Raw genomic sequence first — 21434 nt, 5'->3', positions numbered from 1 at the left:
AGGTCAGCCTCTGTGGAGTCAGCCATCCAGGGGCTTGGCCGCAGCCTCCACCAGGCCCAGTGCCAGTCGCAGACCCAGATCAGGCCCAGGGGCATCTTGGGCAGCTCCTGCCCTGAGGCGAGGCTGCGACTGTTGGGGTCTGGGCACAGGCCACGTGTGTGCTGTGCTTGGCCAGCTCAGCACAGGGTCCCAGCAGAGTTCCATGTTTCCCTGGGCACAGCAGTCTGAGATGTGCTTCACCCTCATGGGCTAGCTGGGCATTCCCTGGCAGTGGCTCTGTTTGAACGGGAGTCGGGAACCATTGCTACAGTCAGGCCAGTTCTGCCATCTGGGCTTTGACAAGCCTCCAGAAACTTCCAGTGGTTAACAAAGTAGAGTCTTCAGCTATTTGGAGAACTCAGTGGCCAGCCCTGGGCTACTGACCAGCAGCTGTGTTTCTCAGATGGGTGGCTGGCTCGTGCCTGGTCCTGCCCTCCCACCAGCGTCACGAGTATTCCCACACGGAGCCCTGGGTCGGAGTGCATGAGAAAGTGGTCCATTTCCCAGAGCCCCTGAGAGCCCTGGGGCCACGGTGTGTCCTCCCCGAGCATCGGCAGGGCTTCGTCTCTTCTCACGGGAACCGCTCACAGCCCCGGAGCCCAGCTGCCACACTGAACTGTGGTCTTCTCCCCTACATGCCAGGATGGGACCCAAAGCCTTGGCCTTGGAGGGAGGAGAAAGCTGCCTTTGTTGGCTGCCCCTCGATCTGGAAAACCATCACACGGCCAGCCCCTCGCTTTGCCAGCAAGTCCCTAATCCCAGCTTCAGAGCTAAAGACCCGAATTGGGCCTTTGTGAGGAGAATAAAGGGGTGCTTTCTGATCCTTCCAGGAGATCAGGCATCTAAGCTATTTCTTTCTGCCCAGTGTCTGGTCATGGGCTACTTGGGGAGCGTGGCCCAGTTACCTGTGGAGGTGAGGGTGTGCAGGCACCCTTGGCCCTCAGCTTTCAAGGGGCCTCCCCTGAAACTCCCAGTGCCAGGGGAGGTCGCCTGTAACATCCTGTGCACTTCCTCTGCCCAGCATGTGGGCTGGCCTGTGGGGCTTGCGTGGACGTGCCAGCATTTTCCCAGGGCCTCCTGCTGGCAGGGCTTTGCTGTCACAGACACTGCAACTGAGAGCGTTCCTGGGTCCCACCCTGGGGTGCAGGGACCTGTGCACAGGGGATCGCCACATTTTCCTGGGGAGCCCTGTGCTGATGGAATCAGAGCGGGGAGTAGGCCTCCGTGGGGCGTGGGGCTGAGTGCCCTATTCTAGAGCAGGCCCCTTTGTGGGGGGACATCACTCTCTGGAGGCCCGTGCCACAGGCCCCTGGCATGGGGTTGGCCCCCTCCTGCTCTTGCTCCGCTGCCTGGCACCACCCCCATACACACTGGGAAGGGGAGGTGACAAATGCCACTTGTCCACAGATTGCTCAGATCTTTTACTTTATAGTCACCTGTCCATGTATATACATAGAGGCCTCTGGCTTCTGGGGAGCGTGGTGCACTGGAGAGTGCTGGCTTTGGGCAGAGAGCTGGGTTGGCATAGGCTCCACCATTCCCCTTGGGGGTCTGGAGAACTGACCCTGACAGTGACAGCCTGGCCCTAGCAGGGCTGGCGGCAGGATGAGGGGAGCAGCCGGCCCCATGCAATGTCCCTCATCACCAGCGCTTCCTGTAGGCGGGTCGCCTGGCCACCTAGATGTCCCCTGTCCTCTGTCACACTTTCAGTGTCATGCACCCACCCATGCTGGCGTTTGTCACAATATGCTGGAGTCATTTGTGCCATTTGTTGTTTCTGTGGCCAGCTGAGTAGTCTGTGCACCTCCATCCCCAGGCCTGGCACGGGCAACCATCGTGGGAAAGGATGAGTTTCCAGGCTGTGTGCCCCCACGGACGAGGCCATCTGTAGGTTGCCCTGGCGGGCTGTGTGGGGCCACAGTGGTGCCTGCAGAGAGTGGCTTTGCTGGGAGGACAGGCAGGTCCCGTAACTGCCACCTATGAGACGGGCTCACTGGGGCTGCAGGGGCGCGCTGCCCAGGTTCCCCTGGAGTCCTATGGGCTGCCCCCACAGGCGTCAGTGTGGCCAGTGCTGTGTCACATGGCCCTGCACAGGAGGGTGGGAAGGTGAGCACGTTTCAGGCAAATGTCAAGGGCCCCTATAACGAAGAGATAGGAGAAGACAGGCAGGTGGCAGCCTGTGCAGTCTCCTTCCAGGTGACCAGTGCGAGCGTCCTGCACATGTGGGCCAGCAGAGGGGCGTCTGCGAGCCACGTCCAGCCCTGCATCTCCATCCTGTCCCCATTGCCTGGACACCCACAGAAGGGGCTCGAGGAGAGTTCTGAACTTGAATTGGGTGGGTCAGAGGCGGCAGCTGTGCCTGCCACCTACTGCACACCCAACACTGACTTTCAGAGTCCACAGAGTCCCTGCCACCAGGATGGCACTGCGGTGGCCAGAGGAGAGAGCAGACTCGGTACCCAGACCCAGCCGAGGGTGTCACCAGCTTGGGCCAGGGGAGGGGTGGGGACCCCTGTGCTGCTTGGCGACTGGATTGGCAGGGAGGAAGCCATTCCAGCCAGGACTCCTGGTGGCCCTTGGGCACCCCTGTGTTCGGGCAGCACCAAGCTCCTCCTGGTCTTGTGGCTCTTGCCTGGAGCTCCTCTGTGCTGGAATTGGAGCCTGCAGCTCCACCTCCGGTCTGCGCCGTCCCATCCCAGGAGCTGCGGCCTGAGCCTCTGTGTCCTCCTTTGCAATAAGGGCTTGGCGCCGCACCTCGCGGGGTGGGTGGGAGCCTCAGAGATGCTGGCATGCCTCCCTGGAGCCTCAGCCGCCCCCCCGGGCTTGTGTCTGTCATCTGGGCCTCTGCCTGCTGCCCTCTGGATTACAGACATGCACACACACACACACACACACACACACACACACACACACACACACATAGATGTATTGACTTTCTCACATATAATCTCACGCATTCACACCCATACACATGCTCACATTTGCACACATTCACACGCTCACACTTGCACACACGCATTCACACCCATACACATGCTCACATTTGCACACATTCACACGCTCACACTTGCACACACCCCCCACTGTGGAGAAGAGCCATGCCTGGGGCTGGGGTGGGCGCCGGTGTGCCACCCTCTGCTTCCTAGAGGGGCCCCAGGGACCTGGCCAGGGACTTCCATAGTCACACATTTTCAGTTTAATTTAAAATGTCATCCGTGAGAAGCAACAGCTCCCATTCTCATTGCAGCTCTCCCCTCCCCTCTGCAGGCTCCCCCACAACCCCACTCAGGACCTGATACCTGAGGGTGAGAGTTAATTGGAGGGAAAAGCCACCACTTTATTGAAAGCATTTCTCAGGTTTCCCTCCCCCTGGGGACCATGTAGCATGTGCTCTTCCCTGTGGTGTCTGTCCCTGCTGTGTGTCCATGCCTCGGTTCCTCGGTTTCCACAGCCGCAGCCCGGCAGCTCGACTTGGTCCTGACTGACTCGGAGCAGGCTTCCGGGGGGCTCAGCCCCGGGTGAGCAGCTGGAGTTCATGCTTGTGGCCTGCGTGTGGGTCCCAGGCCTGCCGAGAGGCACATGCCCCCTGAGGGCTGCGAGCGTAAAGCGTCTTGCTCTGCAGGGTCTTCTGTGTGGCCCTGGCTTGGGCAGGCCGTGGGGGTCCTGCCAAGTGCTCCAGGCACCGGGCCTGGGGTGGCCGGAGGTGGGCACGTGGTGTCCATATGTCCCTGACCCCTGCCTCCGCGTTTGCAGCAGCTCCAGGGCCTCAGCCCTGCGCAGATGTCCCCAGGCCCCAGGCATCAGGATGAGGGCCCGGGGCCCATGGCCCCTTGGGCTGCAGAGCCCGGGGCTGCCTCCTGTCCCCTCCCCAGGGCTCGGGGGTGGGGGGCACGTGGACTCCTGGGGGCTTCTGGGTCCTCTGAGCCCCGACTCAGCCCAAGGTGGAGCTGCCTGCCATAAGCACCCTGGGCCTGGCGCTGAGACACGCCCTGGAAACCGGTCTGTCTCTTCAGCAGGGTCCCCAGGCCACTTTTGCTGAGCTGGCTGACGACGACAAGATCCTTAGCGGGGGTGACAGCATATGGCAGGGCCAGGAGCAGGTGCTGCTTCCCGAGATCACCGAAGAGGACCTGGAGGCCATTCGGCTGCGCGAGGAGGCCATCCTGCAGATTGAGGTGCAGGCCCGCATGTGTGTGTATGTGTGTACAAGTGGGTGTGCAAGGGTGTGTGTGGCCTCCTGTCCCTTGATGCTGGAAGTGCATTTAGAATGCAGCAGTTGGACGGCTGGCTGGATCATGCTGCCTCTCGGTGGGGTCCGGCCCCGACTTGTGGCCGTGGGTGGTGGGGTCTGGCCCCTGGCCATGTGCTTTTGCTTCACCCTCTGGGCCTCTGTGTCCTCGTCAGCAGACGTTGGAGCAGGTGCTCTCTGAGGGCCTCCCTGACCTGAAGCTCACAGGGGCTGGGCTTGGGAAACAAATGTCCCCTAAAAGCAGCTTCTAGAAAAATGGACCTGGGCGAGTTGGTAAACCAAAACACTGGCTCAGGGCCTGTCGCTGCGTCTGCTCTCCTGGGAGGTGTGGGTGCCCTGCAGGGAGGTGGGGTTCGGCCCTTATATCTGGGTCCCCCACTGGCCCTGCTGCCTTCTCCCAGCAGCCCTGGCGGGATGCAGCCTGGGGAAGACAGGCCTCTCCCTCTGGCTGTGACGGCCCAGAGACTGACCGAACACATGGGTGTCATGACAAGATGGGCTTTTTCTGGAGAAGTGGAGAAAGGGATCTAGGAACTGTTGCCCCCAAAGACTTGGGGCTCTGGGAGGCAGAGGCACCCACTGCTCCTTCAGTTCAAAAACTGAAACCCCTGGGCAAGGGCCCCTGACAGCCTCTCAGGCCCCGGGAGGTGTCTGGGCTATGGTGGGTGGTGGGAAGGGGCTGGAGGCTGGGGGCGGGGCTCTGCCCTTGATTGGTTTGGCCTTGGCCTGGCACCCAGGGAGCAGGGGCTGTGGCAGGCTGCCCCCCAGGGAAGGCTGGCGTTCCTGAGCAGGAGGGGGCTTACCTCTGCGGGCAAGATGGGTCATGGGGTTCCAGTGTGACACCTTGTTAGGGGCCAGCGTGCAGCTGTGTGCCAGGGCAGCAACCCCTAGGACGGGTCAGATGGCTGCCAGCCTGGCTTCTGTGCTAGCAGGGTTTTCTCATGCCCTAGGCAGCTGGCCTGGGTGCTGCTCTGCGTGGTGAGTACTTGGCAACTGGTCAGCTGGGACGGAGGGGCCCTCAGTCTTGCTGTGGCCATTAGAGCCGAGCTGGGGGTTGGCCGGAGGACCGCGTGGGTGGTGGCCAGTCTCTCCTCGTGTCCCGTTTCCTCATCAGGAGCACAGGTCAGGAGACCTTGTGGCTGGTCAGGAGGTGCTATGCACTGACCACCACACCCGGGGGTCCTTGGAAAGCAGCTGTCATTGTGTTTGCAGGGCCCTTCTTCAGGTATCCAGCCTGTCCTGGTGACAGTGCCTCCCAAACATGGCCAGTGATGGGGGCCTGCAGCACCCACCAGGAGTACGTGGAGTGAGGTGGCAGACGCCTGGCAGTCTGAGGGGCAGGTGGGCGTCCCTAGCTCCTCCAGGGCCAGTCTGGAGCCCACTGCTCGGGGGTCTCAGTAGTTGCTGTCCAGAGCCACGGCAGACAGTGGCTGGGGTAATGGACCGAGGTTCGGGGCAGGGGTTTCGGGGAAGGGGCTGTGGGAAGCCCACACTGGCTGCCTTCAGACTGTTGCTGTGGGACCGAGCTGGCTGCTCACCCCCTCCCACTGTTCCCGAACTCCATCACCTGTGTCCCCACTTCCCCCGGCCACATTTGGGGGATTTTGGATTTACGAGATGATGTGTTCATGAAGTCATAGAAGTAGACTTGGGGTCCAGCAGAGCCCCCTTTGAGGCCCTGATCTGCTCTCAAGAACTTACCTTATTGGGTAGGGGGTGGGGGTGTTGACAGATGGGGAAACTGAGGCCCAGTAATGGAATTAAGGTTGCAGTAGCAGGCTAGTGTTTCATTTGATTCCTGTGTGCCTGTCTGTCTGTTCTGACGTGGGGGGCATCCATGGGGTGGTCACAGGCCTTGGTGCTGAGGGTCAGAGCTGATATCTCCACTCAGTGTCCCCCTCCTCACGTTAATCCTGCTGGGGTGCTGTGTCCTGGCTTTAGTCCCACTGACCTTGAACCTGCCATTTGCCTTGGTTGTTCCATGTATGAAGTGGGCGGGTGGAGGGGTGGCCTCTCTCCAGGGCTGTGCTGTCTCAGCCTGCATGTGGCAGAGTGTAGCAGGCCCTCCGGGGGGCTGTCCCAGGCCCTGGAGGGTGGTGACAGCCTGTCGGGAGCCAGTGGAGTGCCTTGGCTTGCAAGGGACTGGAGAGTGAATGAGCGGAGACAGTGCTGACCTGGGGGTGTGGGTACCCCCTCTGTGATCCTGGGCCCTTCCTTGGCCCAATGGGCTGACCTGGCCCTGGCCCAGTTAGGTCCTGAGTGGGGGTGTCCTGCTCCCAGGGCTCTGTAAAGGCCTCCACCCCACCTCCCAGGGCAGCTGTGCTCTGCCAGCACAGCGTCCTTTAAGACCTTTGAGGGCTCCGCCTGTGAGCTCACCCTGTGCTCCTCCCCCAGCCTGGACACCCAGGGACAGGCTCTGTTGCTCCTCGGGCCCCTCGCCCCCTGTGTCCCCTGATGCCCGGAATGGGCCTCACCTGCGCTGCTCCGGCTTCACGCCAGCTTTCCCGCTGCCCAGAACCCTCTCCCCAGAGCCTGGCACTGCTGGCTGCTGCTCGTCCTGCCCACCAGCACCCTGAAGGTCGGGCCGGGCTGGGTGTCCTCCAGAATGGGTCTTCCCTTCTGGTGTTCGGGTGACCCCCAGGGCCTGCAGGCACCTGCTTGGCGGAGGGCCCCATAGAGCTGGCAGTGCCCCCAGGCCAGTGGTCATGCTCCCAGTGATGGAGGCCTGCCCTGCGCCCCACCTCGGGGTACGTCACTGTCCACCTCGGTGGGTGCCGTTGTCCTTCGGCTCACTGTCGTGGTGGCTTACTGTCTGGGTGGCTCACTGCCTGCTTGTCCAGTCCCGGGCACACTTTTTGGCAGTGTTGCTGTCCAGGGGTATGAGGGGGCCCTGGAGGCCTGCAGATGGACTGGGCACCCTGCTTCTGCCCCTCAGCATGTGTGAGGTGCCTGCATGGAGCCGTGGTACCTAGGTGCCCCTCCCACCCCCAGGCCAGCTCCCTTTGCCTGTGACCAGACCCTTGCCCCAGAAAGCCCCATGCACTGTCACCTCACCCCCTGCCTCCACTTCCCCAACAGAACTATTTAGCCCTGGGTGGGGTGCCCCCGCCCTTCTCAGCCCCAGAGGCCAGGGCTGCTCAAGGCACCCTCCCCCAACTGAACACACCTGCCCCAGGGCCTTGTCTTGGCTGCCCTTTGACCTGAGCCCTGGCCTCCCAGGCCTGGACCACACATGCTTTCCCATTCTGGGCTCCACTGCACACTGCCATGTACCAGCACTGTGGCCTCCCTGCCCCAGCAGAGGGCAGTTCCAGGCCCTTCCTGGGCCTCAGTTTCCCTTCTGAGAAGTAGCGGCCTTCTCATACTGGGGCCACCAAAGTGTGTGGAGTGCCAGGGAGGGGCCCGTGGAGCTGTGCAGGGTGTGTGCAGCCAGGACAGGAGGTGGCACCAGGAGGCTGGGTGGCCTGGGAACACCCACCCCCCACACTAAATGCAACCCCTCTCCCGAGTCTGCAAGTGGGCGGTGGGCTAGTGAGTGGCTCCCTGCTGTCTTCAGAGCCCATGCTGGGCTTCTCTCTTGTCATGTCCTGGGTGAGATGGGCTGAGCAGCAAAGTGCCTGGTGCAGGGGGGCTTCGGCCATCAGGAGCGTGTCCTTGGGTGGTCCCTGTCCACTCACTGCCTTGGGAATGGCCTTGCTTGGCCTGTGGACCCCTTGGAGCAGGAGGCCTCAGTGGCCAGCCCCTTCCAGCTGTAGGAGCCCAGGGGTAGCCTGTGCCGCAGCGGGCAGACTGTGACCTGCCACACCAGCCTGGGCACAGGGGTCCCAGCAGATGCTCACGGGGAGGCAGGACATCATCACCCAGTTCCCGATAGGGCGGGCACACAGCTGCGTTCCCCAGTCTGAACCCTGCCTTGAGCACCACTGGCGTTTGACCCGGCATTGCCCGGCCTCTCTGGGCACCGGAGCGTCAGGGGGGCCAGCCAGGCCTGCAGGAAGGTCTCTGCGACAGGAGGGGTGAGGGCTCTGCCCGCGTCCTGCCGAGTGCTTGGGCTCCTCTCTGGGGCTCCTTCTCCCTGTCGCTGGTCCCAGGTGGGCCAGGCCTTGGGCAACACCAAACCAGGGTCCGTGGGTCAGGATGTTGGGTGCTGCCAGGCTGCGAACTGGTAGCCTGTGGCCTCCTTACTCTCAGCTCTCTGTGGAGTGAAAGAGAGGGGGTGATTTCCACCCCGTGATAGCAAGCGTGAGCCGGGACGGGTTTGGCAGTGCCGAGGCCGGGACTGGGCAGGGGGACCCAGTCAGGCCGCGTCCAGGGGCTGTTCCCCGCCCCACTGGGGCTGCCGGGTCCCAGAGAGCAGCGGCTCTGCAGGCCCGTTTGCTGCCTCTTAGCGGTTTGTCTACCACTGCTGTGCAGGTGCCGCCAAGCCACGCTTCCTCCGGGGCCTCAGCCCTCCCCTCGCTGGGGCCTGGCCTGTTTCCACTGGCCGTGTGCCCTCTACAGCTGGCATGCAGGGCCCAGGAAGGGTGCTGGGGTCCCCGTGGCCAGCCCGGGTGGAGCCCGCTCAGCCAGCCGGCAGCCTGTCACACCCCTGTTGCCCCGAGTCCCTGTCAGCTGTTTCCCAGTCCTGTGGGTGGTTGGAAACAGGGCGCCCTCAGATAAATGGCCTGCGGGACACTTTGCCAACTGGAATGTGGTGGCTCCTGAGGACCAGGTGACAGAACTGTCTCTCTGGAGGGGCAGGAGGGGTACCTTCAGGGCCACACAGGCCTTCTGGAAAAGTCAGACCCTCGGTGGAGTCCCCTCTCCTAGGGGTGTCCTCCCAGAGGACAGAGGGAAGGTGTCAGGGCTGCAGGTTGGGGGGCCCCTTCCTTCTGCTGGAACAAGGCTCCCCGCAGAGCTGGGGCCTCCCTCTCTCCCCGAAGGCTGCACGGGACAGTGGCCTGCCTGCCCAGTGTCCCTATAACTCCCTCCACATGGCCCTCGGCCCCCCACCGTGAAGGGTGCCCCCCACCCCACCTCTGCAGGGCTGCCCCTCAGCCCAGCCACGGGTCCCTGTTCCGTGTTCCTGCCGCCTCCACCTCTGCCTTCCCCCTGGCGGCCCTCCTGGGTCCTCTGCGGCCTGCCCTCTCGGCCCCTGGAGCAGTCAGCTCCACCTCCCGCCAGGGCCTCCTTGTCACCCTGTGGGTGGGCGGCCAGGTGCCCCCCGTCTCCTGCCCCCAGCCTGACTCTGTCTACAGCCCCACGGGGGTGCTCTCTTGGGCTCCCTCTGGACACACGGCCAGGGCCCACCAACAGGACCCGTCAGCTCAGACCACCCGTGGTCTGATGTGCCCTGTCACCACCGGAACCCTGGTTCCATGGGCAGAGCACCCTCTCTGCACACAGAGGGCAGGTGGCCTGGAGGGAGAGGCAACTCAGGACCCGCACTGGGGACTTGCTGTCCCCTTGCCAGGAGGCGCTGGCTGGCTTTGGGCTCCTCCTGGGAGCAGAGGGCATGTGGGAGTCTGGCCCTGGGTCCCAGGCCCAGCCGTGCCCCTGTGAGGCCATGGGACCCCGAGGAGCCTCTCTTGGAAGCCTCGTTTGCTTATCTGTAAAGTGGGCACAGTGACACCAGTTGAGAGGATTAGGTGGACACGAGACCTTTGTCAGCTGAAAGGTGAGGCTGCCGCAGAGGCTGCCTGCCCACAAGGCACACCCGTGCGGCAGGGGATGGTTAACATAGCCCCTTCCCTGCACATCCACTCCGCTGGCTGAGGGTTCGTCCCAAGGGGACGCTGGGCTGTAACTGAGGCCCCGGGGTGGTGTGGGGGCATTTTCCTGGGGAAGGAGGCTCTCGTGTCTCCAGGGGCTATGATCTAGCCAGTCTGCACTCGGAGAACCAGGCTGCCTGGTGACGTTGCCCTGGAAGGCATGCAGCCTCATTGGATGTGTGCCAGGGTCACTAGGAAGAGTGTGGAGATGGGTGTCCACTGGTGTGGCAAGGGGGCAGCCAGCCACTGCAGCCCTGGGACTGTGCCATGCTAATGCCCACCCCCCTCCCCACCGTCCCTGGCTGCCCCCTGCAGCCGTGTCCTCCCTGCTGGGCTCCTGCTCCTCTGTCCTCTGCACTTAACTGTCGGGGACCTTGTCTCTCCAAGCTTGGGCAGCTGACTCCCTTTTGCCTTCGAGTTTTGTCCCAGATGTTATCCATACTGTTTAATGGTCTTGTCTTCTGAGAACACATGCCCCGTGGGGGCATCTTTGTGATGGTCACTGCTGTATTCCCAGGGCCCAAAGGGTCCAGGACACTATCTGGGCATTCGGGTACTGTTCCCTGGTAAGCATGGATGAGTGGCTAGGGGGTGGATGGATGAGGTGGGTGGGGGATGGATGGTGGGCGGGGGTGGACGCTGGGGTGCCGGTAGGTAGATGGGTGGGGTTAGTGGATGGCAGGTGAATGGTGAGTAGGTAGTGCAAATTGGGACTCACAGATGGTTTGTGTTTTAATAGAAGGCTCTGCTGCCTTTATTTATATGCATCTTGTCATCAGCCCACACGAAGCCCTCTGGGAGCGAGCGCTCCTGCGTTCCAATTTTAACAGAACTGAAGTGAAGAGGAGGCTTGGAGAAGACACAGTAGGGCCCAGGCCACACAGCCTGGGTGGCAGAGCGGGGGCTGGAGCGCAGGCTGCCGGCTCAGGAGCCCTTGTCCCAGCTGCCATGGCTGACACTTGCCCCTCAGTCAGCCTCCTTTCCAGGTGAGGAGGCCACCGAGGCAGCCCACGAGGTAGTGGCAGGGCCCAGCAGGGGAGCCAGCCCAGGAGGCCAGCCCCACCCACCCGAGGCCAGCCGTGAGCCTGGTCAAGGCTCGTGCAGTCTGGGGCCAGGGCAGTGCTGCCTCCCTGCGGCGGGGGCGGGGCGAGGAGGACGGGGGGTGGGCTCTGGTCTGGCCGCCTGAGCTGGGCCAGGGCGCCTGTCCATGCCTTGCTGGGTCTGCCCTCTGCCAAGCCCGTCTCACCTGCTCTCACCTGGAGGGCTGGAACTCCCTGCTTCCCGCCGGAGTACATGTGCCACCGAGCCCTTGCGCAGGCCTAGGGCTCACCAGCTGCTCTGTTGCCATGGCTGCCTGGCAGGCCTAGGAGGAGGAGGCTGGGATGGAGAGGGGGCCAGGAGGGGCCTCCAGGATGGGCAGGTCCCCTCCCCACAGTCGGCATTGTGCAGCCGAAATGCAGGGGGTGGTTGGTCTGGCCAATATCTAACTATAAATACATGAATAAATCAATAAAGTTTGGCTAGTCCATTACCTGGAACAGTCTTTGTAGGTGGCTGGTTGCCAAGATCCTAATTATAAGGAGACATTATGTGTTAGAGAAAAATGCAGTGGTATTTTCTTTTCTTTTGTAAAAGTGAAGAAAACACACATGTGTGTGTGCACACCCCAAGGTTTTATTATGTCCCTTGCAAGATTTCTATTCCACGGTGCCAGTGAGAGAAGGAAGATTCTAGGACTGGTTTTAGAAGTAATCAGGAAAATAATTGCCTAGCTTCAACATTTACTAAGTTGAGGTGTTTTTAGTGTCTCCCTCTGCCGCTCACCCTCAGGCCCTTGCCCGGGCCCCTGGCTGCATGCACCTCGGCTGAGGCTGTGCCATAGCCCCAGAGGGCTCCATCCTGTGGCAGTGAGGGGGCTTCTGGACCCCGTTCCCTCAGGCTCAAGACCAGCCTGGCTTTGAGCTGCACCCCAGACTGAGACTGGGCTTCTGCCTGGAACTTGACTCCTACCCAGGTTCCTGCAGAGCTCCGCTGCATGCCCGAGGGGTGCCCTTGGCATCATTGGCCAGGAGCCACGCCTGCCCAGGGCCCTCGCACCGTGACTACAGGGACCCCGCCGTGCCTGATGCTATGCCCAGCCCTCTAAGCCTGTGCACTCTCCCTGCCGCTGAGGTTGCCCTCCGCACCCCTCCTCCTCTGGCTGCCCCCGTGCCTGCCCAGGCCTGTGGCAGCTACAGGTCGACCAGATCTCATCGCCTCTCCATTCTGCAGAGGGTGTTGAGTATTGGGGTGAATAAGAGACACCCCCTCCCCATCCTGAGGTCCTAGGCCCTGTGTGATCTTGTAGGGGGAGGTGCACACCTGAGAACACCTGTCTGTGGGCACAGCGTCCCAGCTGCTCCATGGTCCAGGGCCACGTCTGCCTGATACTACTGCGAAGTCATCAGGGCTGGGACTTGTGGCTCCAGATCTTTCTGGCCACTGGAGACTGAGTCAATAGGCTGATCTGGCTGGGAACTGGTATCCTGGGGTTCCTGGACTCTGAGTAGCTCCTGGGAGCCTGTCTGGGCCATGTGCTGAGGTCACATGGGAGGCTGCTGCCTGGTCTCCAGGAGGGGCCTGCAATCCCAGACTCCCCACCAGTTCCCACAGTCTTGTCTGCTCCTCATGGAGGGTGCACCCTGCTGACCCCATCAAGGTGTCCGAAGGTCAGGTTGGGCCCCACATGTGACCACCAGAGAGCCAGCCCTGCACAGCCACCCTTGGTGTGGGGAGGGGGCTGGCAGTCAGGATGTCATGTCCCTAGGACGTAAGCGCATCACAAGAGGTGAGGAGACAGGGCTCTCCTGGGCAGGAGGGGCTGCCCAAAGCTGGAGGGGCAGGGCAGTGGGGAGGGACATCTGAGGGCTGTTCTCCGGCTCCAGGCCTGGGGAGGGCAGAGGCGGGACTCGGATGTGGGGGCCACACCTCCTGTGCTGACAGGTTGGGGGACAAGCAGGTCAGCTCATGGTAGACGGACCCATTGTGGATGAGGGGTCAGGTCTGGGCCACACGGGGAACACTTCTCTGCAGGATGCAATGCAGGCGCAAAAGGGTTTCATAGTGTTGCTGTTTTCAGGAGCCCAGCCTGAGCTTCTGTTCAAGACAAATCATGTTTATTCATCGCTGAACAACTCAGAGGGTCACGGGCCCTGGGTCTGAGGGGGCGAGGCAGGGCGTCAGATGGTGTGCCGAGGATGTAGAGGTGGCCTGGCTTCCGCACATCAGGGGCACATCTGCTGAGAAGTGGGTGAAGGTCTGGTCTGGGCGGCAGGCATCTGGAAAGGAGGGAGGTGGGAATGGAAAAGGGGTGTCTATGTGAAACGGGTCTGGGGACCTGCTGACTTCCAGGGACCAGTGAGCAAGACTTCCCTGGGGCACAGCCCTGATGGTGAGGGTCCTGAAGCTGAGGCCCTGGGTGCACCATCCAGGGTGGGTCACCTGCATAAGGACCCCTCTGTGCTGCGGCTTTGCCCGCCAAGCTCTCAGGGCCCGGAGCACAAGTGAACACCGGGATTTCAGCCCACACCGGGGCTGCTTAGCTCCACTCTCCTAGCTGCCTATCTGCAGGGCCAGCTGGGAGCAGACAGGGACCTGGCCACAGCCCGCCTGGCTCCGTCTCTCCCACTCAGGGCAGAGCCCTGTGTGTAGTCCTGGCAGGTTGGCTAGGGGACAGCAGGGACCTGGACTGGGCACCCCCAGCCTGAGACAGCCAGCCCCGGGCCTCTCCTGGCAGCCATCTGCGGCCACAGCTCTGGCTGCATGCCGAGGGCTGCTTGTTGGAAGGAGCCAGGCCCAGGTGGACATGGCAGAGTTTGTAAGGCTGGTTGGTGGCCATGGTGCCAGTGTGATTGCAGCGAGTTGGAGAATTGCTTTGACCACTGCATCTCCAGAGGAGGCCTCCCCCGAAGTCCAGAACGTGGGCTGCACTGGGAACACTGCATCCGAGGCTGTGTCGGGTCACTGGGGCCGGTGCTGCTCCTGGCGGGGGACACGCAGTGCAGTGGCCACTCCTGCCCCAGCGGGCAGCCTGAGGGCCCCGAGGCCTATGTCCCCTGCTCAGCGACATCCCCTTGCCTTCTCCTTCCCTGAGGCTATGCTCCTGTAGGCAGGGAGGGCCCAGGGCAGTGCGGCACCAGCCATGGCCCTAGCTGCCCCTGCCCCAGAAAGGGGTACAGCATGTGCACACAAGTCCCTCGCGTGTGGGCGGCTGTGCTGCATGACCTCTCTGGGAGTGAGGCTCATGGTCCCTGGGAACCCACCAGGTGCTGTGACTGCCAGGGGTGTCCCATTGCCAGCAGTGACCTGGGTGGTGAGGCCTGAGTAGGTGGTGACCTGCATCAGGTCTGCCCAAACCTGGGTGTGAATGCTGGTGTCCTTGGGAGAGGCCCTCCTTCAACTCTCCTTTCCCTGTGTGCCCTGTCTTTGATGTGGGGGCACCAGCAGGTGAGCTCACACTCCGTGTGGGGGGCCTGAGCTGCCCTAGAAAGTCTCCCATGAACCCGAGTCCGCGTGCACCCCAGGCCAGCCTCACGTGAGGGAGGCCCTTGTCTGTGGCAGGCCTGGGTGTGCTCAGCGGCCAGGCTCAGGAGTGGCGTGAGGCCAGAGCCCAGCGTCTGACAGGATGGGTGGGGCCTTGAAACCTGGAGGTGGGGCCGGTCTGTCCGAGGCCTGGCTGACCCGTAGCCTTTGTCCCCTGATCTCACTGTCCGACCTGCGGGTGCAACCTAAGCTTGGCCTCCCAGGAGGCCTTGGGAAGGTTGTGGAGATGCAGATCCCAGGAACGGGCCCAGGCCTGGGGCTGCCCTGCCCCCACCATCAGTGGCTGCATCCCCAGAGCCCAGACCCTAGGCACTGCGTTTGCCACCACTGGCCTGGCCCTGGATGGCTTTCCCGCAGAGTGGCCACGGCCCTGCGCTGTGTGTAAGCCCAGTAATTGAATTGATGGTATGTGTTGGTTTAAAATAACACTAATTGCTTCATTTCCCAGAACACTCTTCAAAAGAAAATGAGTTTCCCTGTAATATTTTGCTCTGGGTGAAGTGACCCTTGTGGAAATCACTCCAGGCTCTGGAATGAGCTGCACAGTGGGTGGGCACTGGGGCAGGGTTCCTACCCCCACCCAGCCTGTCTCACGGTGTGAAGGAGGCTTCCCTGGCCTGGACTCAACCCCGGCCGCACCAGGCACTGAGGGAGGGGGGTTAGGCTCTGCTCAGGTGCTGGGTGTGGAAGCCGGGCTCTGAGTCGGTGGCTTTGCCCCCAGTTGCGTGGCTGGCCCTGAGGAGTTGTCTGTGGGCAGGGTAGCAGTCAGGAAAGGGGTGGGCTTGCTCAGGAGGTGGCAGTCCCAGCTCTTCCCCTTTGTCAGAGGCCCCAGGGGCCACGGACCCTCTTGAGCCCCACAGCACCTGCTGTCAGATGGGCGCCATGACCGACCCTCGGGTGCTGCCCGGTGTGAAGGTGGCGGTATGGGACATGCTGCCAGCCCAGCTCCGGGTGTGTGTTGTGTGAGAGGGGTGGCTGCTGGGTCTCAGTGTCACTGCTACTTTGCTGGGCAAGTAGAATTAAGAAGACACTGGGCAAGAGGCCAGTGTGATGTGCTGGGGTGAGGGTTCCCCAAAGTCCTCCCGGTCCAAGTTTCTGCTTTTTACCCTGTTCATGAGCTTCATGAGGCCACTCAGTCTTTGGATGACGGAGGACTGCCTCTCCCACCCCTCCTCACCCCCGTCCCGCTCCTTCAGGACCCGCTGAGCAGCTGGGGTGTGTCAGGTGCTGGGTGTGCAGAGGGGGACGTAGGCCTGTCTGCCAGGGAGCCCCGGGACGTCCAGGAGCAGGGGTCTGAGCACTGAGGGCCTGTGCGAGGTGCAGACAGCGCTCTGCTCTGGACGCGCTCTTCCCGCCCCTGGTCAGGCCTGCAGGCCGGTGTTGGGGGTGCTGCCTGCACTGGACTGCAAGCCTGTGCATGTCCTGCTTCCCAGGGGCCCGCCCGGGTCCTCTGTCCCCAGTGAGGCAGTCGCAGCCCCGGGATCCTTGGCGAGCTTGGAGTTTGGTTTTGGAGTCAGGGGACAGTACTCACATCCGGCTGTGTCTCTGCCTCCTGGGGTGGCCTTGGGCCTGTCTGGTCTTGGCTGTCACAAAGCACCCACTAAGGCTGGACCCTGCACCACTGCTCCTGCAGCCCCAGGCACCCGACCAGCACCGTGTTGTTCCCACAGAGCAACTTGTTGGATGTGAACCAGATCATCCAGGACTTGGCCTCCATGGCGTCAGAACCAGGAGATGCCATCAGTGGGTACCTACGGCACCCTCTGAGTCCCCTGCTCCTCACCCTCTGCCCCTCCCTCCAGGCGCAGGCAGAGTTGCCCCCTGGGTTGGGGAGGCTCAGGGCAGGTCCTGGAGGTCTCAGCCTCCTGTGTCCCCCTCCGCCTGCCCGGCCACCAGCCCCTCAGGAAGGCCAGGGCGGGAGGCTCACAACCCACCCCTTCTGTTCATCTGAGGGGTTCTGGCCTCCATGCCCCCACAGTGTAGGGACACCTGTCCTGGGGTTTGAGGCTGCAGTCAGCACCCCGAGGAAACCCCTGGGGATCCGGAGCTGCCTTGAGTCCGGGCTCTGCCATGGGCCGCTTCCAGAACTGGTGTGGGGCTGGCCAGGCTGTGCCAGCAGGGGCCGACGTCCTGCTGTTCAGGTGTTCCTTCCATGAGAGGACCTTAGTGCCACCCAACCTGGCCCATCCACACAGCGTGGCCATGGGGTTCCTCTTGTTCCTGCCCTGAGAAGACAGGGTAGGGACTGGCAGCCCTCTATCCTGGAAGAATGAGTCTGGCTCTGGTGCCCAGAGCCACTTGGCCGACAGAATCAGCTGCCAGCCAGGACCTGGGGGCAGCCCACCCCCAACCACCCCCCATCTCCCTCCCATTCCTGGGCCGAGCCATGGCCTCACTTGGGGCCTCACGGCGGTGAATGAGCGTCCTTCCTCTCAGGCCTGGGGGCCGTAACGCTTCTGAGGTCTGCATGTCCTGCTGCCCAGGGCGCTGGCCACCCTCCTGTGTGGTGCCACCCCCAGAAGAAGGGCCCGGGCCGATGAGCTTGGCTGTTTTCTGGACCGTGCCAGCAGGCTTGCCCACTACCCTTCCCAGGGCCTGGGCTCTGCATGGGGCCCTGCATGGCCTGGACAGTTCTCACTGCACCTCCACGGCGCCCTCTCCCAGGACCCTGCCCTTCCCGCATCCTCCCACCACGCCCATTGGCCTCCGCACGGAGGCTGCAGGCATTCAGGCTCCGGTTGGCCGGTTCATGGTGGGGTGTGCAGGATGGTTTGTCCACTCCACTTTTCACCCAGGCGGTCACTCAGTCCCGGCAGTGGACTGATGGAGAGGGACTGTCTCCCAGGTGGGAGAGGAGGGGCACGCAAGGCCAGAGGAGCTGCGACGCAGGCCTCTGCCATGTGAGTGCCCCTGCTGCCTGGGCCCCGGTGAGGCCCGTGGTGACAGTGTCAGGGACAGGCCCCTCCTGCCCCTCAGCCTTGGTGCCTTTCCAGGGTCCAGCAGCAGCAGGGCCCTGTGCCGGGAGAGCTGCAGCCCCGAGCTGGCCATGGTGGCCCTGCTGTCCTTTCCGGGCTGCGCACCCCTGGGGCCGGGCCCCCACTCCTGCACCAAGACGCGCAAGCCCAACTTCAGCCCCCAGGAGATGGAGGTGCTGGTGCAGAGGGTGACGCGCCACTACCCGCTGCTGTTCGGGGTGCTGCGCGGTGCACCCGCCCGGAAGCACCGCGTGTGGAACAAGATCCTGCAGGCAGTGAATGCGTTGGGCTACTGCCGGCGGGACCTGGGTGACCTCAAGCACAAGTGGAGGGACCTACGCGGGGTGGTGCGCAAGAAGCTGGTGGGGCGCCCCGTGGCACTCAGCCTCGTCCTCACGCCCATCGAGCACATGGTGGCAGAGACCTTCCCAGCCCCGGCGACCCCGGGCGGGAGCCAGGCCTCCGAGCCCCTGCCGAGTAAGTGGACCCCTCCCACGGCCCGCGCCCCTCCCCACAGCTCACGCCCCTCCCCACGGCCCACGCCCCCCAGGCCTGCCCCCGCACCTTTTGCCTCCAGCACGTGCCACTGAGAGCAAGACCCTGAGAGAGAGAGCTGGAGGCCTGTGGACGGCCACTGGCCCTTGGCCCTGCTGTTTGTAGGTGGAGAAACTGAGGCTCGGGGCCCGGGCGGGGCTCGCTGTCTTGGGAGTGAAGTCGCTGGGGCTCCACGTCAGGTTCCTGCTGGCCCCAAGCTCAGGGTCCACCTGGACCTGCCCTGCCGTGACGTGGTGTGGCCAAGAGGCCCCCAGAGGCCTCATGGATCCTCGTTCGCCATAGGAGCCAGGATCGAAGGGACTGCCTGGGTGCCCATGGGCCTCACGTGGCTGGGTGGCTGGGCGGCTGGGCCCCTGCCACCTTCATGGACCAGCTCAGCTCCTCTCCCCGCCCCTGTCCTCTGACACCCCCTCCCAGCGCCTTCCTGTGCCTCACTGTGGGAACCTTCCTCCATGCAGTCGCCCAGCCCCCAGACCAGGCCAGGGCAGCGTCCGGTGGCCCTCTGCCCCCAGGGCACACTGACCCCCCTCGGCGCTAGGGCCCACCTTTGCCAGAAGTTTCTGTGCCTGATGAGGAAGACATGGAGCTGGGCTGGGCTTTCCCTGCGTCACATGCCGCCTCTGGCCCCGGGGTGGTGCTGGCCTGTCTCCTGCTGCCGCCTCCTCCTGCCTGTCCTCAGGACGCCTCTGAGTGTCCCGGTGGGAGCGCCCTTTGCCTGTTGTCCGTCTGCACGTGGTGGCTCCACCACACTGAGCCCCACTGGAGTTTTCCTGGTTTGCTGTTGGAAGAACTTTGGGGACAAAGCCATGAGCAGGACCAGCTCACCTGTGAGGGCCATAGAGTGGACAGAAGGACAGCTGTGTGGGGAGAACCAGGGGCTGCAGAGCCCCAAGGGCCACCATTGTAGCAGAGCTTCTAGGGGCTGGGTCTGCACAGAGTGAGCCTGGCTGGGCCGGGAGACTGTGGACCCCAGGCCTGTGGTTCGGCCTTCGTCACAGGCCTGGGCGAGGGGTGGGCGGAGCCTCCTGTTAGCCAGGGAAGGCTACCCCACTCTATAGGCAGAGCCCGTCTTGGTTGTGGGGTGCTGCAGGCCAGGGTGTGCTCACTGTGGGGCTGAGAAGGGACTGGGGTGGCCCTGGGTGCCTGGACCTGTCCGACAAGTCCCCAGCCTGGGGCTTGGCTGTGTGTCCTGGCGGTCTCCTGTGCTGGACTCGGCAGACCCCTTCCTAGTAAGGCCCAGCCCAGCCCAGGGATTCCTGGCGGCCAGGTGCCCCTTCCGCTGGCCCCACAGCCCTCAGGCTCGCCTGCAGGAGGGCCGCCGACTGGTCCCCTAGGGCCTCGAGCTCCTCCTTGGACAGGCCTGCTCACTGAACTTGGGATGAGCAAGGGGCTGCCGAGCCTGGTTTGTGGGGGCAGAGACCCCTGCTGAAGGCACAGGTCCCTCCATCTCCTCCATCTGGGTCAGCCCAGGCCCAGAGCTGGGGCAGGGCAGGCCGGCAGGGGCCTGTCATGCCAGGGGGCTGAGGGCAGCTAGTTGACAGTGCAGTGCAGGAGGCCTCCAGGGAGTTGGTGCCCTGAGGCTGCTGAATGGGCAGTGCTGCCACCTTCCCTGCAGCGCTCTGCCCATGTTTGGGGGAGCAGTGCTAATGGGGGTTCTCTTTGGCCATGGAGGCCTGGCTCAGAGTCTGGGTGTCCAGTAGGCCCCTGGAGCAGAGGCCCCCTAGAGCAGCTCCTGCAGAGCTCCCCCTTCCCTGGGGCTGGGGGGAGCAGGGGGGCCTGTGCCCTGCAGAGCTGCTCCTGGCTGACCAGGATCTTCAAGGCCCAGTGAAGACCATGGCCCAGGGCCGATGAGGTCCCCTTGGGCTGCAGGCCATGTGGAGGAGGGGGTTGGCTGCAAGCCCAGGCACCTGCTTCTCTGATCCGGGGTACTGTGCTGGCCGAGTGCACTCACAGCACAGGCACTGGGCCGAGATGGGCCTCTGCTGCCACGATCCCGCGTCTCCAGGCAGTGCCGTCAGTCAGACTCGAGTCCCACCTGGGCCCAGTGCAGACAAGGGTCGGGCTTTGTTGGAGTCCGAGGGCAAGGTCCCAGCACAGCGCTGGCTGTGCGTGGGTATCGGGCCGGCCAGGACGCTGCTCCTCTCCTCCCCGAGCTCGGCGGTGGCTGGTGGTGGCTCTGCTTCCACCCCTCTCTGTGGAGGGAGCCAGGCGGCCCCGCTGCGACAGGAGGCTGGGGACACAAGGTGGCTTCTTGGCATGGGAGCAGGGGGATGGCAGGGCTGGGGCCTGGGTGGGCCCCTTGGCCTGGCAGGGTTGGTCCTACCTCAGTGGCAGCTCTGGGCTGGAAATCAAATTTCTGGTCCTGTCTTTCTTTCCTGCCCCTCTCCTGGGCTGGTGAGAGGGCAGTGACCCTCAGTTTGACAACAGTCTCTCCTACGGGGGCAGTGCTACACAGAGGGGAGAAGCCAGGGTGCCCCAGCAGGTGAGGGGCTGAGGCCCACCGCCCACACCTTTCCCATGGGACTCCTTTCGTTGGGGCTGGCCTCCGGCTGGGGCAGAGCACATGCCCTGAGCTGAGGGACGCTGTGGCTACGCAGCACCTTCCTTTCCTGGGACCTCCTCTGCCGCAGGCCTCGGGCCTCCTGTGGCCCGCCCAGCAGGGGTGCTGCCCGCGTAAGCAGTGCTCCGGGGCAGGTGTGCGATTTGAATTTGGCTGTTTCTGCCTCCAAAGCTTTCACCAAAGTCAGAGGCACAAATTTGGAGGCACATCTCTTCCTTGAAGAATAACTTAGTGCATGCTTGCATCAGGCAGTGGTAATGCAGCTGGTGTCTGCGGAGGGCAGTGCCTGTCGCCCTGGGCTTCCTTCCCATTGGCAGGAGAGGAAGCAGCATAGACAGTCGCCCAGGGCCCTCACCTGGATTCAAACCCGGTTCCCACTGTGGCCCAGTGTGACAGTCTTAACTCACCACTGCCCGGCGCACCTGAACCTGGCCGTGTTTGTAGGGTCCAGGATGGATTTGACACACGTTTTACACAGTGCCTTTTTACCACCAGGATCACTGAAGAGTTGCTGGTGTGACCTCTCGGGGGCTTGTTCACACCCCACCAGGCCCCTGCCCGAAGTGCCCGGTCTCCATTCAACCCCACACCATAGTCAGAACTGGCCCATCAGTGCCAGAGGGCATGGGCAGCACGTGCTGAGGCCCAGTGCCCTGAGCTTGCGGAGAGGCGACCAGATGCCTGACCACGGCAGTCCCCACAGCAGCTGTCCTGACGGCTTGGGC

General features: G+C 63.2%; 1 protein-coding gene across 1 annotated transcript in view; it reads left to right on the top strand.

The window, feature by feature from the left end:
• TSNARE1 (t-SNARE domain containing 1) overlaps positions 1-21434 on the top strand; it is a 75985-nt gene that overhangs the window by 46028 nt on the left and 8523 nt on the right. Inside the window, 2 exon segments of the mRNA XM_057497673.1 lie at positions 4056-4214; positions 16290-16362. Coding sequence (XP_057353656.1) covers positions 4056-4214; positions 16290-16362 — 232 coding nt within the window.

Source organism: Manis pentadactyla, chromosome 3 (assembly GCF_030020395.1).
Source record: "Manis pentadactyla isolate mManPen7 chromosome 3, mManPen7.hap1, whole genome shotgun sequence".
Lineage (NCBI taxonomy): Eukaryota > Metazoa > Chordata > Mammalia > Pholidota > Manidae > Manis > Manis pentadactyla.
Note: the sequence above shows the minus strand (reverse complement) of the source record. Positions and strands in the feature narration are given on the sequence as shown.